The following is a 14,485-nucleotide window of genomic DNA, read 5'->3' as shown; positions in this document are numbered from 1 at the left end:
TAAAAGAAGCCAACTTTTTCATTTCTTTAAAAAATAAGCAAACAAATAAATGCCAAAACGCCTCCCTGGAAGCAATGCTCTTTTTCCATGCAGATCACTTCGGTTTGATCTCATTAAATAAAACATAGCATTTGTCAGTATCATTGATGGGATGCTGGCTTTTTTCCCCTATATGTATAATTGTTATCCTTTATGGTTCAGGAATATCATTAATGCTAATCTTTGGGGTTTTGTTTGTTTGTTTGGTTTGGGGGTTTTTGTTCAAGATTCATTGAACATCAGAGTTAGAATATGCATTGAGATCATTTATTCCAAATCCTCCATTTTATGGCCTTACGTTTCAGTCTGGCAAAATTCAGAAAAAAACATTCCCAGTAGGAAACGCAGCTGGGGAGGGGGTGGTGCCAGCAGCAGTTTGTAAGGCTGTAAGGAGAAAATCAGAAGAGCTGACTCTTCTGGAGGAAAGGATACAGCTTTTGGTGACAAGCTGCATTCTTTGGCAGTGACTTTATTTTTCCTTCACCACAAACCAGACTTGTACTATTTCCAGCCTCAGCACATTATTTAGGCACTTCCCCACTGCATTGTTTTATTTAGTTTCTGAAATTATATCATATTCCCTAACCTGGGTCCAACTTTTAATGCAGTGCCTTTCAGATAGACAAGTTCACACTTTGATCTGTTTCTTTCTTGACTTGTAAACTCTGAGATTCGGGCCCATTTTATTTTTCACAACATTCATCATTTTATAGATGATACATTATTTATTAACAAACAATTGGAACACTTCAGAGATTTTCCTCATCAGGCCAAACCTTGCTTTTTTGTGTGACTGACCCTGTCTTTGCTCTTTGCTCTGCCTCAGCACATTTTGTAAACCTTTGTTCCTTGTTTATTCTTCCCCTTTCCGTGATGCTGCATTTCTTTTCCTAACACATTTTAATTCAAATTTTTCCCTTTCTTTAAGGCAAATGCTTTTGCTTGGATTCTCTTTGGGGTTTTTTGTTGTTTTTTGCATGAAGACGTAGAGAATTAAAGCATTAAAGAGGAAAAAAATGTTTAAATTTACTTGAAATATATCTGCTTCTCTTACTGTGAATTCCCTCTTTCTCAAAATTTAAACTCACAGGGCAGGTACATGTATGTCTCCTATCAACATTGAGAAAATGGTAGTTAGGTATGGCATTTAAGTAGATGCTGGGGATAAAGGGAAAGAGGGAAGAGATGTGTACTTCGGATGACTAATGATGTCATTATAGGAAGGCCCAGATATTTGAGCCCCTATCGTGGTTGGTACATTTTCTTAGTTATTCCTTACAACGTTCTTTTAAGATGGGTATTCTATTCATTTTTCTGATGAGGAACCTTAGGCTTAGAGGTATTAAGTAACTTGCCTATGGTCACATACCTGATAAGTGCCAGAGGATGAAATTCTATGATATGTCTGTGTTCCTTCCACTATACTTTTCTATTATTAACCTAGATAGTGGGCATAGAAATTCTGAGCTTGAGAAGGATTGTGGAAGTAGAAGGAGATAATTAGTTTGATTTTGGACAAATTGAAGTTACTGTGGGATAGAAAGGTAGGTTGAAATTTCAGAGAGGCAACAAACCAGGTTATCACTTGGAGAAGGAATGAATGTTGGTTGTAATTTATATCAGGTTTTCCTTTTTGGTTTTATTGTGGCATAATCCAAATCCTTAGCAAAATTTTCATAGCATGTTTATAAAATCCTGATAAGAATATATGACATGGATTACAGGAACATGAGTGCTTTGATTTAAATCATTCAGTTATCCAGTAATGTTTGAATCCCTACTATGTGAAAGATACTGTGCTAGGTAAATAGTATATATTGGTGGGCAAAACAGACATGATCCCTACCTTTATCAAGCTTATAGTCTAGTGGTGAAGGAATACACTAATAAAATAGTCACGCAATCACCTTTTTAGCCCAGAGACAAAATACTTCGTGAATCGTATTCATAGACATAGATAGAGGTGAGGGCAGCCAACTGAACCACCCTTGAAGGTTGCCAGCATTTATATTAATTAGCAATTTACTGTATTGGTGATTTAGATTTTCATAAACCCATTCATTTTGTACAAAGTGCCCTTGTACATTGTAAATGATTAATTTGTAAATGTTATTTTCCACAGGTCTTCAGAGTCGTATTTAGGATTCACTTTTGGAGGGATTGGTGGAGATACTATTATTATCAGTCATTCTTTTTTCTTTTTGCAGTACGCGGGCCTCTCACTGTTGTGGCCTCTCCCGTTGCGGAGCACAGGCTCCGGACGCGCAGGCTCAGCGGCCATGGCTCACGGGCCCAGCCGCTCCGCGGCATGTGGGATCTTCCCAGACCAGGGCACGAACCCGTGTCCCCTGCATCGGCAGGCGGACTCTCAACCACTGCGCCACCAGGGAAGCCCCTATCAGTCATTCTTAAAGAATATACTTAGCAAAGCAAAAACAACTCTGTAATCCCAGTGTTATAGCATGTATACTAACTTTAATAAGTATAGAAACACTGAAATGAGAAGGAACCCGGGAGTAAGTTAATGGGTGACTATTTTTAGCTATTAGTAGATAACATTTTTAGTAGGTCATTTATTCATCTATCCATTCAGTAAGGAGCAAAACCAGACACAATTCTTATCATTGATCTTACAGTCTGGTGGGAAAGACAACATTTAAATTACTATAACTAAATATAAAATTACAAATATGACAAATGCTATGAAGGAAAGTTACTTGTTATATAAGAGCCTATAATAGAGGAGAATGGTTAGTTAGGGAAGATTTCTGAAAAAATAGAAGTTGAACTGAGCTCAAAAGGAAGAAAAAAAAGAGGTATTTAAGCAGAGTGATGGTGGAGGAGAGTGTTTCATGCAGAGAATACAGCAGGTGCTATGACTTCACATAAGAGAGATCATGCTACTTTAAAGATCTGAAAGAAGGCCAGTGGGGCTAGAAAGCAGTGAGTGAGTTGTTAGATGAGGAAGGAGAGGGTGAGTGGTAGGTAGGTAGGTAACCAGACTATGCAGGGCTTTGGAGGTCTTATTAAGGACTTTGGACTTCATCCTAAGAGCAGGGGGAAGCTATTGAAGGAGTTTTAAAGTATGTTGAGGAGGGCATAGGGTTGGATTTGTTTTGGAAAGATTGCTGTAACTTCTGGGTAGAAAACAAATTGAGATTTTCCTAGCTAATATTGTACACAAGGAAAGAAATGGGAACTTAGACTGGAGTATTGGCAATAGACATGGAAAGAAATGAACAGATTCTATCAGCATTTCAATAGAAAATAAATTCATTAGAACCCGGTGATGTATTAAATATGGGAAGGTAAAGGGAAGGGAGGTACCAAGGATGTTTCTGTCTTCCAGAACTAGAAAGGTGGTTGTGTCATTTACTGAGATAGGGAAGAGGACCAGGTTTTGGAGGGGAGTTCATTTTTGGACATCGAATTAGAACTGTCAAAGTAGAGCCTGGAGTTTAAAAGCGAGATCTAGACTGGAATATAAATTTGTGAATCATTTATATCTAGGTGGTAGTTTTAGCTGTCAACATGGACATAGTTTTGGTGAAGAGTATAGGGCAGGAGAAGAGACCAGGACAAAAAGAGTCACACACTCCAAATACCGTCACATCATGAGGTTCTGGGGATTAGAATTTCAGCATAAGAATTTTGGGGGACACAGTTCAGCATATAACCCTTCTATGTCAAAGGTGTTTTTCTCTGTGCTAAATAATAAATGTTCAAAATATTAGTTCCTTCAAACTTGCTTTGAAAAAAGGAATAAAACAGAAGTACTGTGTAACTGCCATTGTCAAAACACACATTTTTCACAAAGGAGCATTTCTTTTTTTCTTTTTTTTTTTTTTGTGGCCACGCCACACGGCATGCGGGATCTTAGTTCCCCGACCAGGGATCAAACCCGTGCCTTCTGCAGTGGAAGTGCGGAGTCTTAACCACTGGACCTCCAAGGAAGTCCACAAAGGAGCATTTCTAATGAACATCACCAAATAAACTGCTTGAAAACAAAGGAGTCAATGCAGGCACTATCCATCACTCTTTTTTTGGGTGGGGGAGGTGGGTAAATGCCAAACCCGGGCCCCCTGCAGTGGAAGTGCAGAGCCCTAACCACTGGACTGCCAGGGAATTCCTCCTATCACTCTTAACATTATCTAGAATGATCTTCAGTTCCATTGGAGGACTCATAGTTCTTAGCATATAATTGTAATCACAGCTATGATTTATTACTGCAAAGGATCGCAAATCAAAATTGGTAAAGGGAAAAGAGGCATAGGAAAAGATGCAAAGGTCCATAGGAAAGGCACAGGCTTCTAAGAGTTCTCTCCTAGTGGAGTCACACGGAATGTGCTTAATTCTCCAGCACTGAATTGTGCCAACATGTTTGAAGTGTTATCTACCAGGGAAGCCCAAAGTACTGAGCCACTGCCTAACATATACCAAAATTCTAGACTCCCAGAGGGAAAGCAGGTGTTCAGCATAAATCGCACTGTTCACACAAAGAGTTTAGGCACAGTGAGCCATTAGTTAGGGAATGTTGAGAACTGTCCCAGAGTCCAGATCTTTTAAACAGTGCTGTTTTTATATCCCCATCCAATCTTCCATTCAGTGTCTTCTAGCTGACAGGAGAAACAAGTTTACATTTTGCCACCTAGAAAATACCATTGGATCTCTAGTTACTAAATAGCAGTTCATACTTAAGGTCATTTTTAATAAGTATGATGGGACTTAAAACTAGGTGTGTGTGGTAAGAAGGGTGAGGCTATCTTTAAAATAGCAGGAGCTCTTAGTCATTTTCTTCCCTATAGAGGGTTTCTGAAAAGTTGCATATAAACTGAAATTAGAATGGTGAATCACTTAAAATATCTCGAGGGTTTCTTTCGTTTAACAAAAATACCAAAGAAGAAAATACATCCATAATGTGAATAACAGATAGGCGTTTTGTTTTTCTATCTATTAATATGCTTCTTTGTAAGGTAGAGCTTTCCTTTTCTGTTCTGCTTTCTGTGTTCTCTGTACCCATATGTGAACCACAAGACCAAAGAAATCTAGCCTCTTAAAAAGCACATGCTTAGAGACAGTTAAAGTCTTTTTGTTTGTAGTATAGGTCTTTTTGTTTGTAGTAGGTATGTTCAAGGATTAAGGAGTACCTCATTACCCACAGTCTTATACTAATTGTTTCACTGACTTCCATATGAGTCATATCTTGATGTGGATGGCAGCTCATCAAGACTGGTCAGTTGGTCTGGGACTGAGAATAATGAAAGGTAGTCTAGACTGGAAATCATAATTCAAGGGTTGAAAATCTGAGCTGGCAGGGGTTACAACAGAGGCCGAAGAGTTTCTTGTATTCAGAGACAAGCCAGAAAGATAGGACCAAAGCCAGGGGCAATAGTAGTTAGCTTCAAGTCTGCAAACCAGAGTCATTTGATGTTGAGAGAAAGCTGAGGGTTAGAATAACTTACTACAGGAAGTATCAGAGACTCAAATCTTATAATTTAATTTTTCAGACTGAAAATCCCATATTCATAAATAGCAGTGTTTTAAAAACGGTATTCTATTGATTCCTAGGATTCTGCGAAGGTACCCCAGCTAGGAGTGGGGGTGTGGGATTCTATTTTTCTATCAGCAATAGAGTATGTATTATGGGGCAGTTTCAAAATGGATTTGATGTTCTTTGAAATTCTTAAATTTTAGAAGTTGTTGAAATTATGAAACCTTTATTGCAGATGAAAAATCTTTATAACTTTATTAGAAATTCTTTATTTTGATGGCTTTCTTAAAATGTCATTTCAATGTAATATAAATGGACAAAGTCCAAATCATTTAACTTGGAGAATCTCCTTCCTATCCAGCAACCAAGCATGATGTAGTGGAAATTACCAGCTTAAAAGGGAGACCAGAATTCTAATTCCAACATTGTCAGTAATTTTGTGACTGTAGGTAAGCTTGGGCCTATAAAATGAGAGAGTTGTTCTTAAGTGAATTTCTAAGATTCTTTTTTGACAAGTTTTACTTACCTCTGTCATAGTCTAGTCCATTTCTTCTTTTTTAAAAAAAATTGTTTTATTTCATTTTCAGCTTTACTGAGTTATAATTGACATACAAAATTGAAAATTCAGTCCATTTCTTAAACGTTGCAATGCTTTTCTATAGTCACATACTAGTAGAGACAGAATAATATTGTAGTAGCTAACATTTATTTAGCTAACATTTATTTAATGAGCTTTTGTATGTGTGTCTCATGCTGTACCGGGACAGCAGTTACAAGTCTCTTTTAATTCTTACAGTAGTCCTGGTACTTTACACATAGAGAAACTGAGTCTAATAGAGGTTAAGTAAATAACTTGGTCAAGGTCTTATGACTGATAAGTAGCAGAGCAGGGACAGCCTTTTTGACTCTGAACTATGAAACTTTTCTGCATCGAAAGTTAGCCTGCTAGGTATAAAACCTTAAAGAGGTGAATTTCTAAACCAGAGGTGAAACAGCCATTTTTATGATCTTTAATAACAGAAGGGTCATGTAACTTTTATATGCACTATAAAGCCTGGTCAGCAAAGTTATTTTTCTAGTGTATAAAAGATTCTCTGAGTTTGACCTACAAACTGAAATTTTTTGTATATATACAGACTTGTTTAAAAGGAAATATTGGTTAAAAAATAACTTTTTATAAAGCAAAAAATTGCCTGTAGTCACAGTGGTGTAGATATATAGGGCTGAAAGAAAGTTTTCATACTGTGCTAAAGAAATGCAGTTTTTAATTAGTTAATTAATTAATTTTTGTCTGCATTGGGTCTTTGTCGCTGCGCATGGGCTATCTCTAGTTGCAGTGAGCGGGGGCTACTCTTCGTTGCGGTGCACGGGCTTCTAATTGCAGTGGCTTCTCTTGTTGCGGAGCATGGGCTCTAGGTGTGCGGGCTTCAGTAGTTGTGGCACACGGGCTCAGTAGTTGTGGCTCTCAGGCTCTAGAGCACAGGCTCAGTAGTTGTGGCGCATGGGCTTAGTTGCTCCGCGTCATGTGGGATCTTCCCAGACCAGAGCTCGAACCCATGTCCCCTGCATTGGCAGGCGGATTCTTAACCACTGCACCACCAGGGAAGTCCTGAAATGCAGTCAGTTTTGTACTTCACTTCCTCTTTGAAAGCTAGAAGAATTGACAGTCTCTTCTCACTTGATGACTGCACTTGTGAAAGCTTTACTGTATTCTGTATAATCGTCCTAATTCTTTTATAGGTGGACATCTATGTAATTAAGCTGAGGCTAGAGGCAGAGTCTGTCAATATTGGGTGGTAGGGAGGAGGATTGGGGAAAGCTTCAGGTCAACAAGCTGCTAGACGAGGTAGGATTTGGACCAAGGGACCTGCAGGGGATACTAGAGGGGATAGCAAGAACAAAGCCAGTAAGATGGACAAGCATGAAACATAGGAAACAGCTAATTGGACTGCAGTAATAAACATAGCTCTTCAAATGCAGTGTTAATAGTTATAATAGCTACCATTTATTGAGTTCCTGCCATTCCAAGGTTCACCATCTTTCTCATTTAAGTCTTATAGCAACCATATAAGGTAGGGTAACCCAGATAGGTTAAATCACTTCAACACGGTCACTCTGTTAAGTGGCAGAGAAGTGACTTTAACCCAAGGTTATCTGGATTCAAGAACCATACTTAATAAAAAATCTTCTTTGCATGTAATATGAACTAAATAAATATTTGGATGAAGAATATAGTTCTGATAAGCACTCACATGCTTGGTTATTATTTCCTAAATCATGAGCTAGAAGTATGAAAGTAACCATTAATGATTTTATGTGGAAATTCATAAAACATGAAACTTTGAACTACTGACATTTTACCAGAGAATGTAATCTTAATTATTTGATAAAGGATTTACTGTGTTTTGAGATCTTTAATTACAGATTTGTTCTGAATCTCAGAGAAAAGAAATATTTAAAATCTTAAGTTGAACTGCCTTTGATAAGAAACTCAATAATAACTACTGTCAGAAAAGGGGTTTATAAGAATAAGGCTAATTTAAAGGTACATAATGGTATCTTTAAGAGACATTGTAGTGAAGTGCCTTTTTCCTTGAATTAGATATTTCAGTATTTGAGCCTACTTTATATGTATCTGAGACTTTCCCCTAAAATTTCTCTTTGAAAAGGATATTTATACTTGAGCTTATGAAGTCTCTAATTATGGGTACATTCTTAATTATTTTATTTTGAACCCCAGAAGCCATTGGCTCAAAACAGCTTCAACTGATGCTAGTTCTGAATGCTTATGGAGGTTATTTCACAGAATTTTTTTTTTAAAGCTTAACACAAATTTAGCAATTATTCCTGGAGGCATAATCTCATACTTGCAAATGTTGGCTGTCATTGTAAATGAGTGCTTAAATTGTAGAAATCATGAGTGATCCTACAGGATGAATGAAAATAACATTTTCTAATGTAATGTGAATAGGTAGTTGTGATTTAACGTAAATTTTCCCATGAAAACATCATACATGGATTGAAAGTGTTATGGCTCAGTATATACAGTAGAGATGTTGTCTGAAACACCATATTAGGTGGCTCAAAAATGGTTTTAGCCACAATGAAATCATTAGGTCAGAGATGCACTGTTTCCCTCGTATTCATTGAGATCTCTTCCCAAATGTCTCATCAGAGATATTTTTTCTGAGTATCTTACCTAAAGTAGCATTCTCCATCAATCTAGGAACTTTATTTTGTTTACTCTGCACTCCCCATCACCTAGCACATAATAGATACTCAAGTATCTGTTGAAAGACTGTATAGAGTGTGAATAAAATTATCTCATAAATGTGAGTAGGAAAAAAAAGCAATACAGTTGACCCTTGAACAACACAGGTTTGGACTGCACCGGTCCACTTATATACAGATTTTCTTTTTCAACATATACATACTGCAGTACTGCATGATCCATGGTTGGTTGAGTCCTTGGATATATATTCCATTTGGAAGGAAGGTGGCCTTATTTGGCTCACTGGATTATCATATCTAAATATGTATCCAAAAGCCTAAAAGAAATTTTACAGAAGTTTATTGCAATAATGTCCAGTCTTTCCAAATAAATAATAAATTAATTTTAAGATTGTTGTCTGTATGGAAAGAAAGAATAAGTTTGCAAATAAGAGGAATCTACAATGGCCAATTCTAATGTAAATAATGATATACTGAGACCACAGAACTCCATTGTGGCCTACAGAATATTGAATACAGTCCATTTGGTTAATTAATTAGTTACATTGATTTATCTTTTTGTGTATCAGGAATGAATATGTCTGTGTTATATGGTTTTCCTGTAGAAATACTTGAAGTAACATTCCATTCCAGTTTTTCTATAAAGCTGTGTTTCAGTATCCTTTAAACATAGGTCAGATATGCTAAAGTTAAGGCAGGGTAAAAGAGAATCTCATGCTACTGCATACTTGTCCAGTCTCCTTCTCCCCAAGGCCCCCTCCCCCAGCCAAAAAAGGAAGAAACAAAAGGAAAACACTACCCCAGAAAACAAATTTTTAAAAAATAATTCTTTTCTCCATTTAAAAAAATTTAGGAACAAGTTCCAGTTCCGGTCTATCATCCAACACCTAGCCAGACTCGCCTAGCAACTCAGCTGACTGAAGAGGAACAAATTAGGATAGCTCAAAGAATAGGCCTTATACAGCATCTGCCTAAAGGAGTTTATGACCCTGGAAGAGATGGATCAGAAAAAAAGATCCGGGAGTAAGTTTTAATTTATACATATTTCAAAGATCTATCTTCATAGATCTGATTTTTAAAAATACTCTCCTGCATTTTGGAAGTCAGATGTTTAATCATTTCTTACAAGGAAATGTTTAGATGTAGCAATTAAGAAGAATTTTCATATAAAAATAGCTAAGAAATAAATGATGGTGTGAATTCTGACCATTTTATATGTTGCCTCTGTCCATTTGGATGACAGTTAATGTCAGTTAAAAATGATTTACCTGTGTAGTAACTGTGAACTAGTACCAGCATTGCTGGTGGCCTAATCAGCTGGGAAAGCCATTTGGCAGGATGTCAAGGACCTTTAGATCTAAATCCTTTGAAACAGTTAATTCTAGAGATCTATCCTAAAATATGTGCCTCACTTCAATCCCTAGAGTTTTATGCATAAAGATAGTCACCATAGTTTTATTTAGTGAAAAATAACAGTAGAGGAATACTTTGGTAGGTTATGTAGCCATTAAAATGGTTTGCTAAGGGTTTTAGTGATATGAGGAAAATCTTATCCATTTCTTAACTTGTAGAATAATTGTACTAAGCCTGATGAGTTAAATATAAGGGAGATTTTGTCCTCAGAGCTCATTATTGTCTGAGAATCCCTAATGAGGACAGCCATTCTCCTTTTAGGTTGAGAATGGTCATTACCAACACAGACATAAAGTAATTTACTATGTTGTGTTTGGCTGTTTGAGCTGTAGCACCATTTAGGGCTAGTACTTAAGATTATAACCTATCTAGAATATTGACTGCCGAATTGGGTTGCTTCTTGAACCTATAGAAGAGTGCAGTGAGCTTGAAACTGGGGTTATTGAAGAGAACTTTAGCCTGTAGCAGCCCAGTAAGTAGGCTGAAATTAGTGGTTCTGTATTTACATACACTTATTAAAGTGAAAACTATATGGGATTACACTAAAAAAGCAGTTCAAATAAAATTAATCTAACATGGTTTCCTACGTACTAAAGCTTCACATTCTTCTTAAGGTTTCTTCTGTAATAGCTGTTTTACAAGTAAAATTCTAGCAGTGGACTTGATCCCTATGTGATACCTTTCTCTTTGCCCTGTTGATTGCTCTCAAACTCTTCAAATTCCCAGGTGATTGAAATAAGAGATTGTGGCTGTATAACACTTATTAAGAAAAAATTCAATCTGGATGCTTAGGTGGTAGGATGACAGGCAAGCCATTTTCATCTGTTCATATTAACACTGTCTTTGTAATAGGGATTTTAAAGAGTATTCTAGATGGATCACTTCTCTAAAAATGCTTTCTTATTTCTCTCCCTCACCCTCAACAGGTGTGTGATCTGTATGATGGACTTTGTTTATGGGGACCCAATTCGATTTCTGCCGTGCATGCACATCTATCACCTGGACTGTATAGATGACTGGTTGATGAGATCCTTCACGTGCCCCTCCTGCATGGAGCCAGTTGATGCAGCACTGCTTTCATCCTACGAGACTAATTGAGCCAGGGTCTCTCATCTGACTTCAAGTGAACCATCATTTTTGGTGGTTTTGATCTTTTGTCACTGAGCCCAAAGAGCCAGGGATTAGGAATTAAGATCATGCACAAAAGTTTCCTAAAAATTCCTGCATGGCTGCAGGAATTCCTGAATGGCTGCAGATGTTGGGGGAAAAAAGTATGTGATATTTTAGAAACTTAGGGGGAAAAGTAGGAAGGTATTTTTATGTAAAGCCTTGACCCAGTGTTCAAAAATATAATTGTATTTAGATCTTGTTATTGCTCCAGTACATAGGAATTGTGTAAAGTGTTATACAGCAGCTGTATATGTTTAAATTGTGTCTGTTGAAGATTAGGAAAAAGATAGTGGTTGTTTTTCCTAAATGAAATAACTTTCTTCTTCCCCCCACCCAAATTCTTTTCTCAAGTTGCTGGCATTTGGGTCAAGGTTTTATTAAAAGCTACATTTTATAACACTGGCACAAAAAAAGTAGTTTTAAGCTTGTTTGCACAGTTCTTTTTTTCCATTGGAAATGGAATTCATTGCCTTAGGTCTTTTTAAATAGTGTATTATTATCGTTGGGGCTGGCTCTGTGCTTGAAAACCAGTTTATTTATAACCTGTTATAAGTGCTATATCTGTTTGCAGTTAGGAAATGCAGAATTCAAAGTGATCTCCTAGCTTGTAAGCAAACTGAGATGCACTATCCCTTTTCTATAAAAAAAATGAGTTAATGTGTCAAGAAACCAACTCTAGTAAAGTGGGGTTTAATATTACCCTTTCTTATGTGTTTCACCTAATTATTTTGGTTGTTAATATGGTGATAATTAAAAGTCAAGGTAAATTTTAAATATTAAGAATTCTGATTTATTGAGCTTGAATTATGCCACCATGCTTATGTAAAAATGAAAGTGGCACCATGGTTAAACTGAGAAAAGTTTCTCAGTTGCAACAATTTTGATTTATTCTTTCCTGTGACCTCCTTCCCTGTTGTCTTGAACATAGCAAAAGGATACTGCATCTCTTCTTATTGTAGTGCTGAGGTTACTGAAGTTATATAAAAACACATCTCTGTTTCTGTTGGAAGGACAGTCCTGCTAGTTGACTGACAATTCTAAGCAGGGAGAATTAAGATAAATGTGTTTCATGTTTTGCACACAAATGCAGAATTTGTATAACCACATGACTTCATAGTTGTGATCTCAAAAAAGAAGGAATTTCTCTTTTATCTTTTTCTTGCAGTTAATATAAGAACACTGAATCTCTAAGCTTCTGAAGTGTTAGAGGTAGAGATGGTCTAGTAAAGATGTAGTTGTAATGTTTTATCCACTTAGCATGTGTTTATTTTTCTTTATGTACTCGAAGGTGACATATTTGTACAACTCAGTGATATTACAGCTAAAAAATCATTCATTAGCAAAAGGAGAAGCAATCTCAACCCAACAAATCAGAAATGTTTCTTTTTATTTTATATTGAGTTGAATGTTTGACTTTAACACTTTTCTACATACAAAACACAAGTCTCTTGAAGGGTTCTTCATAATTGCATTATAGAAGAATTTAGTATGTCATAAGCACTTAAAGATTTGACATTCAACTGTAGCAGTATCCATGTTGGTTAATTTTCTTATGAGCCCCATGATGAGTTCGAGAAAAATTGAAAGAAATTAGATTATCAAGTTCTGTTAAATTGTTACATGTATCTTGCTTAAGTTTTTGTTCATTAATTTATATCCAATTACATAAAGCAAATTTGGAGGAAACACCTGAAGTTGTGCAATATTTTCAGCGGTATTACTTTTTTTATCTTTGTGTTTTCTACTTAAACATGATGTCTGTCATCAAGTATTATAGTCACTTTCCTTTTTTCTAGATTGTTAAAATTGGTAAATGAACTTTTTTTTTTAAAATCATCTTCTGTGTTGCTGTTAGTCTTTATTACAAGGCTTCTTTCACAGAAGTTTGGCAGTAATATTGAAGGAACCAGGATTGAGCTGAATGCTTTTTTTTTTTTTTTAAGGTATTTTGTATTCTTTAATTTTGATCTCCACATACCATGTTAAGAACCATCAGTTTTGGCTTTTACCAAGTTAAATAAAGTTATAATACAGTTGTAAAGGGCTAAAGTTAGAATTGATTACATAAGAATATTCTAATCCTTTCTTTAAAACACACATGTATAAATTTAATTACTTAAAAATTTCTAGGTATATATACTTTTGGGGAAGTATTTTTTATGGCTTGGCATTTAATACCATCTAATCATAAATTTAGAAGCTTGATAGCTTCTAAATTTTCTTAAGCCAAATAATAGGTACAACATATTTGGATTTGGGCAAGATATGTTCAGGCTTGGCTGTAGGATTTGAGATGTCTGGAAAGCCTGACCAGGAAAAAATAAAAGAATCTTACTCTTTTAAATGTAAACCGAACAATTTGAAATACTTTCAGATACTTGTAGTTTGGTTCACGCAAACCTTTTAAATGCTATGAGTGTTCTTTATAAGACATCTCAGGTATTAGAAGACTCCAGCTACTTTCGGTTGTCTATGTAATATAAAACAGAATATAGTGAGCATTGAGGTAACAAATTTTCTGTGAACAAAGCTCCTTCTTAAGGAAGCATGCATTTTAAAAAAGGAATAACAATAAAGGAGTCCAAAGCAGAACTGCCTATGGTCCTGAGACTGAAAATGGCAAACAGGAAAGAAGGTAAGTTCCTTTGGCATAGCTCGGAAATGTAGGCGATTGGTGGCCATGTTTGCTTACAAAGGCATTGGCCAGCAATCAGTTTCTCAGAGCCAGCTGATGGCACTTGCATGTTAAACGCATCAGAGCTAGTCAGCTAATTTTTTAAGCCTTTAATTTTGAAACTGGTGGACATGAGAAAAGGTTAGTATCTCCTGAAGTAATACTAAATTTACCCACCTGAATTTAAAGAGCATCTATTCTTTTACTGGGTATGGAAAAAGTTAGTGAAGATAGTTTGTAACCCCTCCTTCTCTACCCTATCTAGCTCCCCTGTTCTAGTCTTACACTCAACTAGACTTCCCTAAGACACAGGCCTGGTTCAGATGTCCCCATCATGTGAGGCATGGGCATGAGAGCAATCAGCGTCCTATGCAGTCTTATTCTGACTGCATTGTATTATTCCTTTTGAGGACATAGCTGAATTCCTTATAATTTCTTCCCCCTTGGTCCCACTTTCTAAGTATTTT

At 36.3% G+C, this 14,485-nt stretch overlaps 1 protein-coding gene across 1 annotated transcript in view; it reads left to right on the top strand.

Annotated features, from left to right (window-relative positions):
* Nucleotides 1–13,182, top strand: part of RNF11 (ring finger protein 11) — a 37,835-nt gene extending 24,653 nt beyond the window's left edge. Inside the window, exons 2-3 of the mRNA XM_022575662.2 lie at nt 9,615–9,784; nt 11,101–13,182. Of these exons, the coding sequence (XP_022431370.1) occupies nt 9,615–9,784; nt 11,101–11,272 (342 nt within the window). The 3' untranslated portion in view covers nt 11,273–13,182. The remainder of the gene's footprint in view (nt 1–9,614; nt 9,785–11,100) is intronic.
* The last annotated feature ends 1,303 nt before the right edge of the window (nt 13,183–14,485 follow it).

Source organism: Delphinapterus leucas, chromosome 1, assembly GCF_059928025.1.
Source record: "Delphinapterus leucas isolate spDelLeu-1000000601 "Yukka" chromosome 1, BTC_Dleu_Yukka2, whole genome shotgun sequence".
Taxonomy (NCBI): domain Eukaryota; kingdom Metazoa; phylum Chordata; class Mammalia; order Artiodactyla; family Monodontidae; genus Delphinapterus; species Delphinapterus leucas.
Note: the sequence above shows the minus strand (reverse complement) of the source record. Positions and strands in the feature narration are given on the sequence as shown.